The sequence below is a fragment of the Oryzias melastigma genome, linkage group LG13 (assembly GCF_002922805.2).
Source record: "Oryzias melastigma strain HK-1 linkage group LG13, ASM292280v2, whole genome shotgun sequence".
Lineage (NCBI taxonomy): Eukaryota > Metazoa > Chordata > Actinopteri > Beloniformes > Adrianichthyidae > Oryzias > Oryzias melastigma.
In genome coordinates, this window is record NC_050524.1 from 6,949,191 (window position 1) to 6,968,540 (window position 19,350).

Below are 19,350 nucleotides of genomic sequence, written 5' to 3' on the forward strand. Positions count from 1 at the left end.
GTCTTCTTGAAAAATTTGTCTGTGAACTTTGTACATTTGGCAGCATTCTCAATCAACGCCTTTCTTTTCTTTAACCTAGCTTTTCAGCACCGACTAGTTTCTTCCGACTCATTTTTACTCGCTAATCGGCCGGCAGACCCGCTGCCCTGCCTTGAACGTTTTGGTAGAGCCGCGCTCTGGTGGACTCAACCAACTGTGAGCTGTGCGAAGGGGTGTTTGTGTCAAATTGCAACTCCCGAACTGCCGGTACCGTCTCTTAAAGGGGCGGGTCGATTCTGAGCGAACAGTTTTGCAAAGATTAATTCTTTTTCTACCGTAATTATTTTTCCTTGATGCCGACCCATGAATAAAGCGGCCCAATAGAAATCCTCCCGACTCTCCCAATTACCCACTGCACCCTTGGTGGAAGGTTCTATACAAAACATACCACCTTGCCCTTGAGTCCCCCTCTAAACTGCTTTTGACCTATTTAAAAGCATTATAAAAAAAATAATTTAAAAAAAGGTCTAGTTTTTTGGACATAGTGGTGTGGGGAGCCTCTTGCTCACCAAGTGTATTTTCTGTCTAAATTGCTCCAGATTCACAACGCTTTAATACGTGCTCAGAAGTGCAAATTTCCTCTACATTTACTTAATGTCTGTCCTCCATCATCACAAAAATGCCACAAAAACAATTTTCATCAAAGCGGGTCTTTAAAATCTGCTCTACTTTCATTTTTTCATATGCAGCTAAATGTGTTTAGTCTTAGATAGTTTATACTAATCAGTACAGAAGAAAAGTAGCGAATGTACTTTAAAAAAAACATAGAATATATTGGCTTTTTTTGGGGATTCACTGTCATGTTAAATTTTAGGACACCCTATAAAGGGATACATACACAATTAGTATCAATTTGAACATCACTAAGTGATTCAAGAGAGATAAGTTAGCATTAACTCTTTAACCACCCAAAAAACAAAACAAAATAGGCATTTTTTCTATGGAGCCCCAAAACAGACACAAAATTAAAAAATAAATAAATAAATAAAGTAAAAAAATATATATTTTATTTTTTTACCTAAACTTTTTAGGGGAAAAAAAAGAATGTTCTGGTTAACTGGTGCACACTAAATAGTAACTGAAAAAAAAGTTTTTCTAAAAATTGTAGTAAAAAAAATTCTAAAAAATACTCACTGGTGCACACCAGTTGCATTCTATTGCACATCAGTCAGTAACTAGATTTTTTTAACTTCAGTTTTTAGGAAAAAATGCTTTTTTTTCTTCAATTTTTTAAACTTCGATTATATTGTTCTTCTATGTCCTTTTACAGGCACGGTACATTGGGGAGTAATCCACACAATCAATATTTTTAATAAACATGTTTTTTTTAAATGTGAAATGTAATTTCAAAAGAATGTAATTTTGGCATCTGTTTAAGCTTAGACACTTCACACTCAATATAGATGCTACAAAAAAACTGAGTCTAAATGAAGCGATTTCAGCCAAATGCGCAAAATAGGTTTATGAACTTTTGTTCAGATCTTTTTTCTCTGTGTAGAATAACAGTTTTGGTTCGTTTTTATTAAATTACTTCATTTTTTAGACATTTTTCAAAACAAGATTGGACATTGATGTATGAGGGTATCCTAATTTCTTTAATGACAATCAATAAAATTTGTACCACTCGGCTCTGGTGAAGACATAGGGAGTGTGTCAAAGCTTCCTTAGGTAAGACACTGAACCCCACATTGCTCTTGGTGGTTTAGGTTGTAAGACATCAGGGTAAGCCACATGCTAAAGTCAAGGCCCGGGGATCCAGCCCTGCGGGTAATTATATCCGGCCTTCCAGATAATTTATTTTATTCTTATAAATGGCCTCATGTTATATTGCCCTCATATCCAATTTGTATTATTTCTACAAAATATTTTTATGGAGAGTAAAATATTGAAAGTTATTTAGGGTTTACGTTGATTTATTCTGGAATAAAATTCCTACCTGTTTTTATTGTACATAATTATGCTAAAAAGTTGCAGTTTAAAGTTTAAAAATTTTAATTCTGCTAGCTTTTGAACTATTTTTTCATTTACTAAGATTTTTAGGCTGTTTTTGAGTTTAGTTAATATTTTAGCCACATTCTAACTGTTTTTTAGGCTGTTTTAGAGTTAGGCTAATGTTTGCACGCAACCAAATTCAACGTTTTTTCAGCTATTAGCTTCAGTGATTTTATCTATCAGCTTCAGCATTTTTAGCCATCAATTTCAGCATCTTCAGCTATCAGCACTAGCATCTTTAGCGGCCAAATTCAGCTTACAGGATTCGTACTAGCATTATCGCAGGTAATGCTATATATCTAGTTCATAATTATGTTATAAAGTTATGTTTTTAAAGTTTTAAAAAGGCAGTTTTAGTGTTCAGTAAATGTTTATCCTGTTTGCCCCACGTCCTAAGGTGTGTTTTGAATATTGGCCCCTTGTGTGATTGAGTTCGACACCCCTGGGGTAAGGGATCAGGGTGAATAGGTCTGTTACTGTGAAACCTTTTTGACCTTTTATTAACAGAAGTATACGCCACATAACTGAATTTGATTCTGTTTCACTGGTTGAATGTAATCATTTCAGGTGGTCTTGGTGAGGATTAGCAAGACTGGTGCTGGGGCTCTTCTCATCCCATCAAACATTTCAATGTGGGCCCCATGTAGGGTTGGGCACCAATTGCGTGTTATGCGGTTCCGATGCCAAAGCGGTTCTTTGGTTTTGGTTCCGAATCGGTATTTCAGTCTTAAAAAATATTGCCTACATCTTTCCAAATCGACACATTTTCCTTCCCAGGTCACACATTGAGGTATGGTTAGGAAATAAATGTCATAAAATGTTCATATTGATTCGAGTTTGACTTGGTTAATTGGTGACGTCATATATGGTGTTTAGAAAAACAAACAAAAAAAAAAGTAGTGAGCATTGTGTCCGAATTGCCTTTAAAGTCCAGGGCACAATATAGTCCCAAACTATATAGGCAGGAGCTTATTTTCCACAGATCTGGAACAGACATCCAGAAATCCTAGATCAGCTGAAACACTCAGTGTATTTAAAGACTCACCTGTTCTCATCTGTATTTGAATAGTATGTATTCAGAGGTTTACATCCGCACTGTCAATCTATGCTTGTTTTAAATTCAGTTCTTGTTACTTTCTTTGAATCATATTTTAATGATCAAACAATTTCTATTTCTTTACTATTTCTCTTGATTGTTTTATGTAAAGCATTTTGAATCGTCTCTTTACTTGAAACGTGCTAAACAAATAAACTTGCCTTACCTGACTCTTTGGAAAGATTTTAAAAAGTGTCTTCATTTTATTTTGTACCTTAAACATTTTTTTTTACTTTCAGAGGGAACAGCAGAGTAAGAATTTCATGTACATGGAAACCATTTCCATGCATATGACAAGAAAACCTTTGAATGTTGAATTTTAATTAGTATTTGCCGTCATGAATGGATCAAACTACATTTCCCATCATCATGTTTTTGCTATTTTCTAATTTTCAGAACATTTTTTAAAACACAACAATGATCACAGAAAATGTTTGCATAATGCGGCATCAGGCAAAACCATAGCAAAGCAAATTCATAATGAATTTGTTGATTAAATGACAAATGATGACTTGGATCAAAATGCTGCATGTTGGTAATAAGATCAGAAAAACTGGAAAAAGTTTGAAACAAGATATTCTCACTTAAGGTCTGTTTGGTAAGCTGAAGACAGAACAAAAAAGTGACATCATCATCACACAGTGACATCATCACACAGTGACATCATCATCACACAGTGACATCATCACACAGTGAATCACAGATTATATCATTGATATGTAATAGTGATGTCACTCATTTTAGCCTTTGAAGGCGATGACCTCGTTTGAGGTCATCAACTCATTGCTCTTGTTTTACTTATAGTTGGCGTTTCAGACACAGACAGTTGTCCGAGTTGATCAACGACATACATGAGAAACAAGCACGTTTCACATTTGTCTGAGAAACTGAGCGTACATCACCTTTTGGAAATGTCTTACAACAAAGAATTTCAGGAGATGGATGTTTCCATCGAAGAACTGAACATCATCACCGAGAAAATTCTTCAGCAAAATGACACCTTGAACAAACATGCTGAAAACCTTTGCAAGAAATTGCAAAAAAGGAAAGATCTCGACGCTTCATACAAGGAACTGAAGAAATCCCGTAAAGCTGCTATCGATGAAAACAAAAGACTGGTGAAGCAGGTGGAGAGTCTAAGAGTGGACATCGAAAAGCAGATACACGTGGAAAAAATGTGTGAAGAAGAGAAGAAAAGAACATCTCAGGTCTTTGAAAGTAACCAAGACCTGAAAGCAGTTATGGCCACACTTCAGTTCAAGCTTCAGCAGCTGAACTATACAACGGAAATGAAACAAATACTTTCTGTCTTCAAGTCTGAGAGAAAAAGTTTGAAACAAGAGAACAAAGTTCTCCAGTCTCAACTGAAGGAACTCCAGAAAAAGACTGCTGACAATGCACACCTTTCAGAGCTGGATCGTGTGCAAGTGAAACTGAATGTTGCCAGGGAGAAAGATTTGAAGACAAAGATCGAACACAACCTTCTCCAGAAACAAATCCGAGACCTGCAGGTTCAGATCCAGGCTCCAAAACAGGAAATTGCTGTTTTAGAGAAAGAAATCCAGGATCTCCAGAGGACAGATGAGGAACTAAAAGTGGCTAAAGCTGAATTCCACAAAATCTCTGAAGAAAAGTCTCAACTTGAAGACAAGAAGAAGCAGCTTCAGGATGAGGCTTCACATCTGAAACAGCAGCAGGAAGAGTTACGTGAACTGGTTCTTCAGCACAACAAGGTACAGAATAAACTGAGACCCCTTCAAGCAGAAACAAAGACCCTCCAAGACCAAAGAGATATGCTGACTGACCTTCTCAAACACCGTCAAACATTGGAGACTAAATGTAAGGACATGAAATCAGAAACTGACCGTGTGGTGGCTGAAAACTTCCACCTTTATGTTCAAGTTGATGATTTGCAAAAGAAGGTTTCAAATTCCAATGATGTGGAGGACAAAGTTTTAAAAGTGAAGGAGAAAAATTTGAAGGTGAAGGAAGAACACGACCTTCTCCAGAACCAGATCCAGGACCTGCAGGTTAAGTTCCAGGCTACAAAACAGGCGACCGCTGCTCTAGAAAAAGAATTCAAAGATCTCCGGAAGAATGATAAAAAACTGGAAAAGGCCAGGGCTAAATATCAGAAGATCTTTGAAGGAAATTCTCAACTTGAAGATGAGCAAAAGCAGCTTCAGGATCAGGTGTCACACCTGAAACAGCAGCAAGAAGAGGTTTTTAAACTGGCTCTTGAGTACAACAACGTACTGACTACACTGAGAACCATTCAAGAGGAAACAAAGACCTTCGAAGACAGAAGAGATATGCTGACTAATGTTCTGCAACACTGTCAAACATTAGAGATGGAATGTAAGGACAGAAAAGCAGAAACGGATCCTGTGAAGACTTAAAACTTCCACCTTGATGTTCAACTTGATAATCTGTTGAAGAAGCTTTCACATTTCAATGATGTGGAGGAAGGAGTTTTGAAAGTGAAGGAGGAAAATTTGGAGGTAAAGAAAAAACACGACCTTCTCCATGACCAAATCCAAGACCTGCAGGTTGACCTGACAAATCCTCATTCAAAACCGTCAAACGCTGAAGCCTGAGTGTAATAAAGAGCTAAAGAACTCCAACTCTTATAGAGAAATTAAAAATGTGATTGGATATGTAATCCTTCTGCTATCTCTTTTGTGTATATGTATATATTTAAAATTAAATGGGGGTGGGTGTGTGTGTGTGTGGGGTGGCGGGGGGGACTATCATAGCGTACTCCACAAACTGACCTCCTCCCTAGAAAGTGACGTTGCTTGTTAGGGAGGAGACCTCAGGGTGTACGCATTTCTTAAAAGTCCCCCCCCCTCCCACCACCCCCACCACCACCATTCACACAAATGTTCACAATGTTGTAATGTTGTAATGATATGTAATGTAATGTTTTAGAGTTTAGACCGGCGTTATAAAAAAAAAATAAAAAATAAAAAAAAGGGCGACACACTAAAAAGTGTGTTTGTGTGGGTTTTCTCTGAGTGCTTCAGTTTCCCCCCACCCAACCAGAATACATAGTTTTAGGATTAAGATTGTTTGTTTAAATTAGTGAACTGGGAAAAAAAGTGTTGCAACTCTTCAAATTCTTTAAAATAAAAAACAAACAAACAAACAAACAAACAGATATTTGATTCCCAGTTTTTTAATTACGGTCGTACAAAAAGAATTGCAACACACCAAATTTTTCCCCTCCGTGAACTGCCACCTTAACGTTGGTGGAGGGGTTTGTGTGCTCGAGTGAACCTAGAAGCTAATCTGTCCAGAACTGATACCCATGGTATGATGTCTACGACAGATGGGTTCTAGGTGACGAGCCAGACTAAGAGCGGTTCAAAATCAGTCAGAAACAACAAGGTCCAGTTAAATATCCAGATTGCAGTCAGGACAGGCCTGGAGCTGGGGCTCACAGATGAGGGCCTACACAGCCAGAAAGGCCAGGTGGGCCCCAAATGGTTTGAAAGTGGACATAAAATGTGGGCCCTAATTGGGTTTGTCTGCACTTTCCATGGTGGCCCCACCTGTGTTTGCCCACATTGGCTTAAGTGGTTACTCGGAGGTGAGCTAGCTAGTGTAGCGAGCCGTTCGCCCGGTGGACAGCGTAGCTAGCTTCGCTTCCCAGTGTTCGGCAGAGCTAGAGTTGCTGCCGGTCCCTGGGCAGCGGAGCCAATGCGGGCAAACACAGGCGGGGCCGGCATAGAAACTGCGGACAAACCCAATTGGGGCCCACATTTTCTGGCCACTTTCAAACCATATGGGGTCCACTTGGCCTTTCTGGCTGGGGACCAACCCAGACGATGAGGACAGTCAGTCATCTTTTGAACCTGAAACTCTGGGTAACCTGAAGAATATGTACAGAAAAATCCTTAGTTGGTAAGATAAATTCAATAAAGAATGCATTTTTAAAATTCCATAAACGTCATAGAGCTCTGACTCAGAAAATAACACACACGAAAAAAGAAATTCTTATAAAAAAGCAGAATGTATTTTGACAAAATGACCTACAAATATCCCTTTTTTTTCCTCCATTTATTTATTATCCACAGTTATCATAATACAGGAATAACAAAGTCTTGGTTCTCTTGTGTATTCCAAATTGACTGTACCACATGAACACACTAGCATTGCTCCTCATATTGCTTTCAAATGAAGACATTTTGCATAACAGTGTTAGTAGAGAGAAGATTTTTTCTTTTTGTCGTCATAAGTTTTTTTTCCTCAATATTTTACAGTCATGAACTCCAAAACACACAATAAATTAATAAATAAACACACAAGCAATCTGCAGATGCTTTACAGTAGTAGCAACAACAGTGGTTAAAAATAAAAAATAAAAATAATAAAAAAGATCTCTACAAGTACAGTACATCAACCCAGTGGCAGTCTGACAGTAAATCTGAGTCTGGCCCAGTCAGGCTGTCGTTTTAACACAACTCACAACTACAACACATACACAACTCTCCTGCTTACACCACGTCCCTCTAGATAATAAATTACATGTCCATTTCACTTCAGAATATGACGAGGTCTGTCAACTCTTCTTTGTCTCTTTTTCAATTCACTTAGGAACTGTTTCACAACCGAGACGGCAAGCCGTCCCATTTTTGGAGGAGATGGTGGCGTTACTTTTAAAGGTATTTAGAGGTAAAAGGAAATAGAAACTCTCTGCAATGCTTTCATTGTTCCTGATGTCAGTGAGTAAGGACATTCTTCATGCATCAGAAAAAAAATAATAAAGATTGTTTTTTTTAAAAGCTGTAAAAAAAAGATTAGAATGGAAATAATGAGTAAGTGTCCAGCTCTGCGTGAGCATTCCTGTTAAAGGTCAAATTCACCCATGAGTGGGTTCCAGCCCACAATGAAACTCTGGACTCAACTTCAGCTAGGGACCGTTGCTTTAAAGTCCCACTCCGATCATCCTTTTAGTATTTTTAAAGCCGTCTTTTGATTACAATTATGCTGTTTTTAGCCAAAATTTAAAATAAGTTTCGCTTTATTGTCCAAATTACGACCCAACTCTCTAAGTACTAAAAACAATACAGTGAAGGACTATATAGTGCCTTTGAATTTAACCCTTTAACACCTGAGGCATCGCCAGTGACGCTTAAACAAAATCTTTAAAGGGTAACCAAACACTAAATCAACTTTTTTTGGCTGTTGACCTTCATAAATGGGACTTAAAAAGTGCTGTCTGTTGGTTCTGGGCAAATTTTTTACAACCCTACAGGTTGAAACGAGGCATTACAGTTGAATTGTGTGATTGGTCAACTGGTGTAAGTCCCAGAAGTTTCACATCATCACGTTCTGAGCTCTAGAATAAAAGTCATGATTGTACATCTTTAAACACTCGACACGCTCGAGTGTTGAAGCTCACTGCGTGACCGTTTGAGCTCACTCTGTGACGCCGAGAGTGGCGGAGGTAATGTCGAAAGCGTGGTGGCCGCAGGTGGCCCCACGACGTAGCGAATGGCCAAGGTCACCCCAAGACACCGGAGGTCGCCCTACGACGCAGAGAGTGGTGGAGATGATAATGTTAACAATTAAAATATTAAAGTAAATCAAAGAACGTAAACACTCAGGCACAGGCGTTAAAGGGTTAAAAGAAGTTTGGACCCCCTGCTCACTACAGTTTTTTTCTTTAAACAGGAAAATATGACCACTGTCGTATCACCGATTTCCCAATGTTAAAACTTAACATTTTTGAAGACTGTTCAAGAATCCACTGTGTTCTGAACATAAAAACTTGGTTTTCATCTCGTTTTTAAATATAAATTAAAATACTTTTTTTTTCCTCAAAGGAAAAACCGTTCAAACGCAATGCATTGTGGTCCTTATTCACCAATCTAGTGAGCATCCATGCACACTTGTTTTTCCACAGAGACTTCGAGGGGAACTGGATTTTAGAATTGGCGTCTCGGACACCCCTAAAAAAATGGCAATAGTGAGTAGTTCCTTAGAAATGTGTCTGAGTTGTGGGCGGAGCAGTTCCCCTCCCCCTTAAAGAGATCTCTCTCATTAACTTTCAGCCTCACACCCCAAGCTAACATGTATTTTCTCTCATTTTTTATATTGCATTTTTTGTTTTCTCCTAATTCATAACGATTTGGAAAACTCAGAAGTGCAATTTTAAGCATAGTTTTTGTAATATGCGTCTTCAATCCTCAAAAAATGCCACAGGAACATGTTAAAAACACAATTTTCATCGGAGTGGGTCCTTAAATAAATACAGTGTGGTCCTGGAAAATCATCTGAAAAACATTTCCCCGGGAATGAGGCAAATTAAAAACATTTCCGCAACAAGAAAAATGCACTTCACATTCTTTCCTCAGTTATTTTAAGTAAATACGATGAGTGGAAAATCTTCACGGTGGCTGGCTGCCATGTGACATGACTGCAGCGCAGCAGTCAGCAAGATGCACTTCAGTGTACAAAATTTAATCAGGAAATTCTGACTAAAGATATGGCTACTTTTGGATGTACCTGTAGTGTTTGGCGTATGAGGCCTAAAGACAGTAATGCGGATCTTTCTAGGCATAAAGGGCCAGAAACATCTGGAAATCCCTCTTCCTCCCAACGGTTCCTGGAAGAGCGCTGTCTGCTTTGTTTTCATCATCCTGCAGCTTTATCGACTCAGTAACTGCACTTAAGAAAGAAAAAATAAAAACTGGCCGAGCCTGATGGCTATTTAAATAAGGTTTGGCCCCATATTAGCCAGAACCGAGGCAACAGTCATGTGTGGTTATCAGGACATCTGACAGGCTTTTGCATATTTTATATTTTTTTTATTTTATGGCTATATTGTTCCCCCTCTCTCCTCTTACCAGTCATGCACAGCTAAGCTGAAAAGATCGCCTGCAGAGAAAATAATCTCTCTGCCGTTTCTTTTTTCTTTTTTTTTTGCAAAACTCAGCACAAACGACAGACTGAAGAGAAAAGAGAAAGCCAGCCTGAGTGCCAAAAGAGAATCTTGGCATTCCTGAGGCCAGCATGTGTTCTCTCACAGTCTAGTACAGAGTTATCGACCAGTTATCTGGCACTCTCCTTTCCTGCAGGTTTCCAGCGAGCTGCAAGAGAAGTGGTTAGTTGCAGAGGGGATCTTTGATTTCAGAACATTAGGTCAACACTGACTTTTTTTCTTTTTTTTTTAAACAGTCTGTGTTTTAGCTTTGGCCGGGCACTTCGTCTGTATAACCTGCTTGCTAGCGTGCGCAGCAGGAGTGATGGTTAAAAAACAGGACGGGCGTTGGATGAGTTATGGCTTTTTGTCCATATTTTTCAGTCTTAAACATGTCCGAATGGTATTTATGGGACAGATAGCAACTGGAGATGCTTGGCTAGAGCCTTTGTTGTTTCCAGGGTCACAGTTTTTCTCTTTGAGTTAGTGTCAGGACTTGACCCCTTTTGCAGAATCAGCAGAGTGCCGCACATCAGTCCACTCCTGCATGGTGCTCTGCAGCGCTTGAGTCTTCTCCTTGTCCACTTGCACGTAGTCCACCTTGTCGTCGGATGTCACGGAGGACGTTGAGGGCTGTTGGAGGAGAAGTAGGGCAAGGATTTAGATTCTGCTCGGCCGTTTGGTGGTAAACAATATGGTTGAAAGTAGGGCTGCCGAGATTAGTCGACTAATCAACCACTAATCGACTATTAAAATAGTCGACGACTAATTTAATAATTAGTCGCTACTTTATATTATATGGAGTCAGAGTGTAATAAAGTTAAAAGTTATAATTACATTCTGCTAGCTTTTTGGACTATTTTACCATTAAGGTTTTTTATGCTATTTTAGAGTTTAGCTAATATTTCAGCTGAATGCTAGCTATTTTGGCTAACTTAGGCTTTTTTGATTTCTTTTTTTTACGTTGTTTTGGAATTCAGCTAATATTTCAGCACCATGCTAGCTGTTTTAGCCATTTAGCCTTTTTTTGTTTGTTTTTTAGCCTATTTTGGAGTTTAGCTAATATTTCAGCAGCATGCTAGCTTTTATGGCTAACTTAGTTTTTTTTTTTTTTTTAAGTTTTTTAGGATAATTTGGCATCCAACTATTATTTTAGATGGCTATCAACTTCAGCGTTTTTAGCTATCAATTTCAGCATCTTCAGCGGTCAAATTCAGCTTACAGCATTCACTCTAACATTATCACAAGCTATATTTGTAGTTTTTGGTTAGTTTAAAGCTAATGATGGTTAAGACGTGTGTGTTTTACATCCACTTTATTACTCGATTAGTCAACTAATTAGAAAAAAAACAAATGGTGATTAGTCGACTATTAAAATAATCGTTTGTGGCAGCCTAGTTGAGAGTCGATAAATACTTTTCTGTGTGGGCTGGGGGTTCCGGGTTGGAAGTCCAGTGCTAGGTAATCTACGTTACCACACTTCCTGGGAGCTGGGCTGTTGGTGCTGCTCACAGCCGGGGAGGTAGACACTGGGTTGTGCTGTTAGGACGAGAGGAGGAGGAGGGAGGAAGGCTTTACTCACACAGGGCAGGAAATAATCGAATCATGCAACCACGGTGATCAAAGAACATCCCGTACCACCCGGATCTCTCCCCTCTCGGCTGCCGAGACTTACCATGGCCACGTAGTTCTCCTCACTGTCTGCGGAGTCAGTGCTGGTGATGCTTTGGGTGGAAATGGGACGACATTGCTGCGAGGACACAGAGTTCATCGGAGGCCTGGAAAGTAAAAGGATCGTAAAAATACTGAAGCCACGCACAAAAAAATACTGAAGCATGAACATGTGTTAAATGTGTTATTTTTAATAACAAATTAATGTTGGATAATGCATCTTAACGCATGGTCTCTGACATATAACTCATTGACTACTTAGCGGAGAAAAGCAGCTTAAGAATTTGCTGGAATTACGTTATTAGCATAAAAGTTTGAAGAGTTACAATAGTTACAAAAATGTAAACACTGGAGCTAAAGCTAAAAATGTATTGAAAAAACTTGAACAAGGCTTGGTGATTATTTACACCATATTTGTAGATGGAACTGAAAGTTGTGTTTAATAGTAAACATTAGAGCCTTCACACAAAACACAAGTCAGAGTATTGAGACTGAACACCTGTGTAGCCTTAAGAAAAACATCTGTTGGTGAAACGAATTAATATAAAAAGCCTTAAAAAAAAGTTCATGCAGTTCACAGAGTCCAGATTTTCTGTTTTTGTTGTGCGTCATGCCTATAGTATGAATATGTGGGGGCGGGGCTATGACCTCTGGAGGCTGCTGTTGGTCAGGGCTGAATTTAGGGTTCAAACAAAGATCAGCCGATTCCCTTTATATGTACTAAATGACTAGGCGTTTCCATCTGTGAATTTGTTCTTCTCTTGGGAAGACTTATAGACTGTATATAGAGAACTGCACTTAGCCGGTGTGACCATAGAAAATGACTTACTTTCCTGTTCCAAGCAAATTAAGTCAATTCAGTCGCCATTTTTCTGCGGTACGTCAATCGCTATTTTGGAAACAGACGTCCTCAGTAAGCAATGATTGGTCTGTGTCGGTCTTAGTCTACATTTCTATGGCAACCACCATCTCCATTCATTGACTGTATAATCACTGGAACCCCTCCCCCCTTGTGTTCCAAATAGGAAGTATCTGCTAATTCCAAGAAGTCAAAATCCCATTGACTTCTTTTGAGAAATGGACAGTTGTTAATATATGTCTATGGTCAGTATTGAGCAGATTGGAAGGCCACACCCCCTCCACTTAAAGTGGGATCAAGAGAATCTGCCTTTCTAATGTTCAGATTTCGTGTACCCCATTTTTAAGTGGTAGGGGTGTGGCCTTCCAACATGTTCCCTTCAGATTTGCAAGACTAGAAATATTGACACAGATCAACTCGGATCAATCACTGCTTACTAATGATGTCTGGTTCCAACATGGCGGCCATAGTGTTACAAAAAAATGGCGACTGAATTTACTACATTTCATTGGAGCCATAAGTAGACCATTTTCGGTCCAGTTCTCATGTACAGTCAATAAGCTCAGCAAATATTGAAAGGACTTCGTGAGTTTTGGGCAGTGACTCACATGGGTCGTGTCCAGGACATGGTAACCGGGCTCTTAAACGGCAGCTCGTCGATGATCCCATTGTTTTTTAGGTCCAAAGGTGTCGGCTTTGCTGTGGAAAAGACCAGCACAGATGGTTGATAAAAATCTAGTTTATGCCATTTAAACCAAAGGCATAACATGTGTGTGTGTGTTAGTTTCTAATTTTAGTTGGTTCCTCAGAGCTTTAAAAGTTAAAAGAGATTCTATGCAGGTTGTCTTAACCCAAAGCGAAAAATAGAAATCAAACATAAACAAAACACATGGAAAAAAAAAACAACTCACATTTCCTGTTAGGTTTCAGGTTGCGGTTGATAGGCGGAGGCGTGACATCGCTGAAACGAGTGGGCCGGTGACACAGTGAGGCGCTGCTGCCCTTGCGGGCAGGTAACGTGGCAGAGAATCCTGGGAAATCAAAGTGTGGTCCAGGGGTCATAGGAATGTAGATGTCATTGGGATTGTCAGCCTGGGAGGCGCTCAGCGGAGAGGAGCCGGGATTCATGGGAACGTAGTTGTCATCCGAGTTGCCGCTGTCTGAGCGCGTCAGAGGCGCCTGGGCTCGCTGCTGCTGAAAGACACAGAGGTCATGTGACTGTTGCTGTCGGCGTACCCTCAGTTAAGATAAAGATGAGACACAGAGGTGGAAAACGATTTTCTTCTCTATGGTTGATCCTCTTGAGTTGCTATAAACTCACCAAGTAGGAGCTGAATCCATCGTTGACTGACTCTACGGACTGGTTGTTGAAATGAAGGCGATGATGGTTGTTGGTTTCAAAGGAGGAACCTTTCATGACAAACAAAAACTATTTATATCATCCATAAACAGAAAAAATAAATGATCCGAGGAAAAATGGAAGAATCCCAGTCATGTGTTAGAATAACCCCAGAATAAGGGTTATTTAGACAAAAAAAGACATTTTGAAATGTTTCATGTAACAGACGAGTGACATTTAACTATGCGCTTCATATGACCACAATTAGTCATCGTGGCACAGGTTTGTGAACAGCCAGAGGCCCCACTAATGAGGGTCACAAATCAGTCCTTTTCTCTGGCTATGTGAAGCCTGAGCGTGGACTTGGCAAAGGAACAAACACGGCGAATTAAGAATTCAAGCGCCGTGTCCACCGGTACTGTTTTAAAAGTTGCTCATCGGCCTGGAACGAGGCATTTCGGATCGGCTTGTATGACTTGAATTTCATTAGTGTCTAAACGCAGCAATGATTCCTACACTGAGGTCTTTGTTTCTGTTCAGGGGCAGGAAAAACAGCAGGGTGGGGGGTAGGAGGAGGTAAAGAAAGAAGAGTGGTCGGTCCAGACATGATTTAGAGACCCACTCTGATCATCTCTTTAGCGATTTTAGCTAGTGGTCTTTTAATTATGATTGTAACTTGTAGACAAAATAAAAAAATGCTTTAGTTTTCTAGGACAAAGTTTTTGAAGAGCTACAGTAGTTCATTAGAAATTTGCCCTGGAGTTGTGGGCGGGACTGCTGGTGTGAAGTAAGCTCGTCTCCACTTCCCATCACCCATTCGTTCTCCTGCTAGCTTACAGCCCCTCACCTCCCCAACCTAACATTACTTAAACATTAGGGCTAATAGTCAATTAGTCGTTAGTTTTTTGAAAGTTATAGGTGCATTATGCTAGTTTTTTGGACTATTTTGGCATTTATTAAGGTTTTTTAGTCTATTTTGGAGTTTAGCTAATATTTCAGCTACATGCTAGCTATCATGGCTAATTTATGATTTTTTTTTTGTTTTTTATGCTATTTTGGAGTTTATCAAACATTTCAGCTTCATGCTAGCTGTTTTGGCTTTTTTTCTGTTTTTTAGGCAAATTTAGCACTTAACTAATATTTTAGCTGTCTATCAGCTTCAGCATTTTCAGCTATTATCTTCAGAGACTTCAGCTATCAACTTCAGCGTTTTTAGCTATCAACTTCAGTGTTTTTAGCCATCAACTTCAGCATCTTCAGCGGCCAAATTCAGCTTACAGCATTCCCACTAGCATTATCACAGGTAATGCTTTATATGTAGTTTTTAGTTACTTTAAAGCTAATGACGGTTACGATGTGTGTTTTACATCCAGTTTGCGTATGACCTAATTAGTCGGCTAATAGGAAAAAATAATCTGTGATTAGTCGACTATTAAAATAATTATTTGTGGCAGTATTACTAAACATAAACACAATTTTCATCACAGTGGGTCTTTCAATGCAGAAATCATGCAGAAAGAGTGACCTGTACCTCTGTGCAGTCTGATATTCTCAACAGCAGGGAGAGTGTTCCTGCGTGGGATGACTGATGACTTGACTTCCCCATTCTGACTACCAGCTGAGTGGGGACTCCCCCTCTGCCCCTCTGACCCCTGGCTAGGCTTGGGGGGCCTGGGAGGAGGAGCGCCGGAGGATTCTGAGGTGGGGGGCGTGAGCGCATTGTGGTTCTTGTCAAACGTCCGTGGGATCTGATAGAAGGAGCCGGGCGTTGTGGGGAAGTCGTAGTTGTCAGGCGAGCGCTCGTTGCTGTGCATGGTGGCGAGGGCGTTGCAAGGGGTTTTGAAGGTGTAGACCTCGTCATTCTCCAGGTCGGGGTCGCCGAAGTTGCTGTGGACTGGAGCCTCCGAGCTGTAGCCCCGCGGCAGGACGTAGCAGGCCTCCTGGGGGGAGCCGTCGTGCACGCTGAGCTGTTGCTTCCCGCTCTTGGGGAGGCTGTAGAAGCCGTGCAGCTGAGATCCGGTGCCATTCAGACAGTGTGAGAAGCCATAGGAGAGTTTCTGGACCGGAGAGTCACTCCCTGACAGCACACTGCTGCGAGTCGTCTGAGAGAAGCTGGCACTCCTGCAACAAAAGCAGAAGCAGACAAGCTTTTACTATGGGCACTTTAAAGCCTTTAGTCCCACTCCAATCATTTTCCATTTTTGTAAAGAGTTCCCAATGTTTTTTTTTTATTATTTTTATTATGATGATGCCAACATTTTTTTTTTAAATACTTGTGTTGTTTTCTGGGACATAGTTTCTGCAGAGCAGTAGGGGTTCATTAGAAATTCATCTCTGAATTGTGGGCAGTAACGTTGGCAGGGACCTCATCCGACCCCTTCCAGTTGATGAAAGCTCTCTGTTTACATCCGGCCCCGCTAAATGGTGAGTGATATTGAAGCTTTCTCACTGTACAGCTTTGAACCAGATGCCAGCTCACATGAAGAACAAAAACAGAACACGAATCTAGTCATCTAGTGAGAACAGGAAGCTTGTGGCCCACCAAGCATATTTTCTATGCAACAGATATCCTCTTTTTCAAACAGCATTTTTGTCTGCTCCTGATTCACGACTTGAAAGATGAAACTCAAATGCAATGTCTAGCCTAGTTTTGTTCACAAATTTCCACCAAGAACATGTTAAAAACAACAAAAACTGTTTTATCAAAGTGTGTCTTTAAGAACCCCCCCCTGTGAGCAAACAACTGCCACTTCTATCCGTTTCTCAAAACAATGGCAGTATGTCCTGTCACCTAAAATCAATGTAATAACATCTACAGCCACTAGATGGCAGTGTCACGGCAAAAAAGAGAACCTAAACGCTTAGTGCCTCTGCAGTTTTATGCATCTAAAGTAGAATCTGAAATATTTTGAATGGTTTTAAAATAGTATTTTTTCTAACATGGTCTCTGTGTGCGAACACATAACATGTTGGAGTGTTTAGAATGACAGGAGTTCAGACTTTCCAGAGTTTCTAAGCCAAACTCAGGCCCCCTGGGGAAATGGCTAATTCACTTTGCCTTCTGAGTGTGGTTCAACCTTGATGGCCAACAAGAGCAGCCTAAAAGCTTTAACATAGACAGTAAGTTGATAAGGCCTTCAAAAAATATTTTGTTTTCCTCATCCCCCCTCCCCTCCCCCCAAAAAACAAAAAAACGTATACATTCAACTGTCAATTTGCACATCTAAAAATAGAAACATAAAATCCCCCTTTTTTACATCATATTCTATGCTTTTATTTTTCATCTATTAAAAACTGAACATCATTTCACCTTATTGAGGATGCAAAAGGGGGAGTGGGGGCTTTTTTCATAGAGATCACTAAACCATCAACCTGAGGATTTCCTTCAAACATGAATCATACATGCGCGCTCTAATTAGCGAAGCAGAGGTGAGATGGAAATATGGGCATAAAGCTGATGAGATCGATTGTGAGGTTTGATTCTTTTGCTCCGCTGCGGCTCCTTTATGTGCAGCTGGTTTTGCTGAGGGGGCAGATCTGCTCTGGGTGAGCGTAAACCTGCAGGAGTGATGAATTGCTGCTGCGCCTTCATTGATCATCTGTTGCACTACATTTCCCTTGAAGGGCACCAACGGAGGCTTTGGGTTGTTAGGGAACAGGCGAGATGTCAGGAGATGAATGTTGATTTTGAAAATGATGATTTTACTGCTTTAATATTGTGATTTTTTTCCCCTATTACTAAGCCATCACATAAAACTTTACTATTTTACCTACAGAATGAGTTAACCCCCAGTAGTCTCTCAACTCACCAGTGTGTCTGCCGTAAAATTTCATTCAAAATTTACAGTAAAGGTTTGAAAAAGTCTTTAGTTTTTAAATTATTGGCTTAAAACAAGCACAATTAGAGTTATGAAGCATTGGTCTTGTAAATAGGCTAACACGGCTAACGGGTCTAAGGTCGCTAACTTGCAATGTGTTACAAACAAGCTTTAGAATTACTTAAAACACAGTTTAAATCTCACATACAGATTTATCTCTGACTCTTGTCTGGCTTAATGTGCCTTATAGTTTGGTGCGCCTTATATATGGCATGAGTACATAAGTATAAATAACCATTAATTGATGGTGCGCCTTATAATTGGGTGTACCCTATTGGGCAGAAAATACGAGTACTTGGAATTTAGTGTACTGTACAGTTTCAGATTTATTGTAAAAATATTGTGTAATGTAATAAAAATAAGTGTAAGAAAAGAAGTTGGAGTTGTACTAACAGCATTGCCAAAAAATTTTCTAAGAATAAATTATTAGAGCAACTGTAAAGTCCCCAGACTACTAAGGGTTAATTTACTTCTTTCCTTAATATTCTCAGTATGACTCATCACAACTCTGAACCACTTAAATTGTAGTTTTAGAGAAAAATGTAGAAATATCCTTTCAAAATAAAAGTTCCTCTTGGCATTATTCTAGGCTGTTCCGCAGACAGACAGGTCTCAGCCTGTTATTCCTCTGCAACGGTAGTTTTAACCCTTAGAGGCTTCTGGACTGAGGAAGCGCTGTAAACCTGTATGTTGACCTGCATTAACAGAAAACAGGAAACCAACGCAGGATGTCTGAGGGTCATGACCTTTACCGTGCACTCTCCGTCTTCCTGCTCATGCACTGGTGGAGGAGGAGGTAGTCCTGGGGCGCGCTGTTGGACAGGGAGCCGTGGTGCGAGTGGCGTACAGGCACGTCAAAGGTGAAGAGGACCGGCTGGCTGGAGTGGATGGGCGCTGAGGTCTTGCGCTCGCCGCTCAGAGGAGCCATGGAGCCGGTGGCGTCTGGACCGACTGACCGCGGCATATTGAGTAACCTGCCATCTGTGGACAGAACAAACGGGAAGAATTGATCAGTTAAAGCCCAAAAAGATTCATTTTATATGAACTAAATTTAGTTAGATTTTCTAGAATTGTACCCAAAATATTCCCAATCCCAAATCCTTGTTTATCAATCACAATACTCAGCATTTGGTTCATCTGAAAGTCTGTAGCTTTCCGTTTGCTCTCTAATCAATACCAAAGAGCGATCTGTCTCGAGGGAGGGGGGAACTTCTGCGCATTTGGGCTGAACAGCCCACAATCCAACATGCAGCCTTTAAATCCGCCGTCTTTGATATTATTGATCTGACCATTGTTTGGTGCAGAAAGACGGCGTGAGAAACATGCTGCTCGCCTTTTGGTCTGTGCGTGACATCCCTTGTTTTCCATGGACTACAAAGAAAAGACAAATCCGAGATGGGAATGTTGGAAATGGACTGGGCAGGAGGCCAACGTGAAGAGCTGCACTGAGCTGGAGGAGTACAGAGTGGGCGGCCCACCGATCCATCGACCCATGGTGTTGTGTGTAACGGTAGCTGAGGGGGGCGGGGGGTTGTTATTGCTGCTGAA

At 40.2% G+C, this 19,350-nt stretch overlaps 2 protein-coding genes across 3 annotated transcripts in view; one reads left to right on the forward strand and one right to left on the reverse strand.

The window, feature by feature from the left end:
- The first annotated feature begins 3,899 nt into the window (after window positions 1–3,899).
- Window positions 3,900–7,901, forward strand: LOC112149559 (golgin subfamily A member 6C-like). Its single transcript, XM_024277327.2, has one exon. It carries the CDS (start codon window positions 3,979–3,981, stop codon window positions 5,524–5,526), a length of 1,548 nt encoding a protein of 515 aa, XP_024133095.1. The 5' UTR covers window positions 3,900–3,978; the 3' UTR covers window positions 5,527–7,901.
- The window catches only part of gab2 (GRB2-associated binding protein 2), a 41,386-nt gene continuing 29,404 nt past the window's right edge, over window positions 7,369–19,350 (reverse strand). Inside the window, exons 3-10 of one of the 2 annotated variants that reach the window (XM_024277226.2) lie at window positions 18,555–18,783; window positions 15,456–16,045; window positions 13,907–13,995; window positions 13,497–13,779; window positions 13,194–13,284; window positions 11,731–11,833; window positions 11,472–11,594; window positions 7,369–10,688 (exon numbers count right to left, since the gene is read on the reverse strand). In XM_024277226.2, the coding sequence (XP_024132994.1) occupies window positions 10,545–10,688; window positions 11,472–11,594; window positions 11,731–11,833; window positions 13,194–13,284; window positions 13,497–13,779; window positions 13,907–13,995; window positions 15,456–16,045; window positions 18,555–18,783 (1,652 nt within the window). In that variant the 3' untranslated portion in view covers window positions 7,369–10,544. The remainder of the gene's footprint in view (window positions 10,689–11,471; window positions 11,595–11,730; window positions 11,834–13,193; window positions 13,285–13,496; window positions 13,780–13,906; window positions 13,996–15,455; window positions 16,046–18,554; window positions 18,784–19,350) is intronic. The other variant, XM_024277227.2, reaches the window with a different exon arrangement.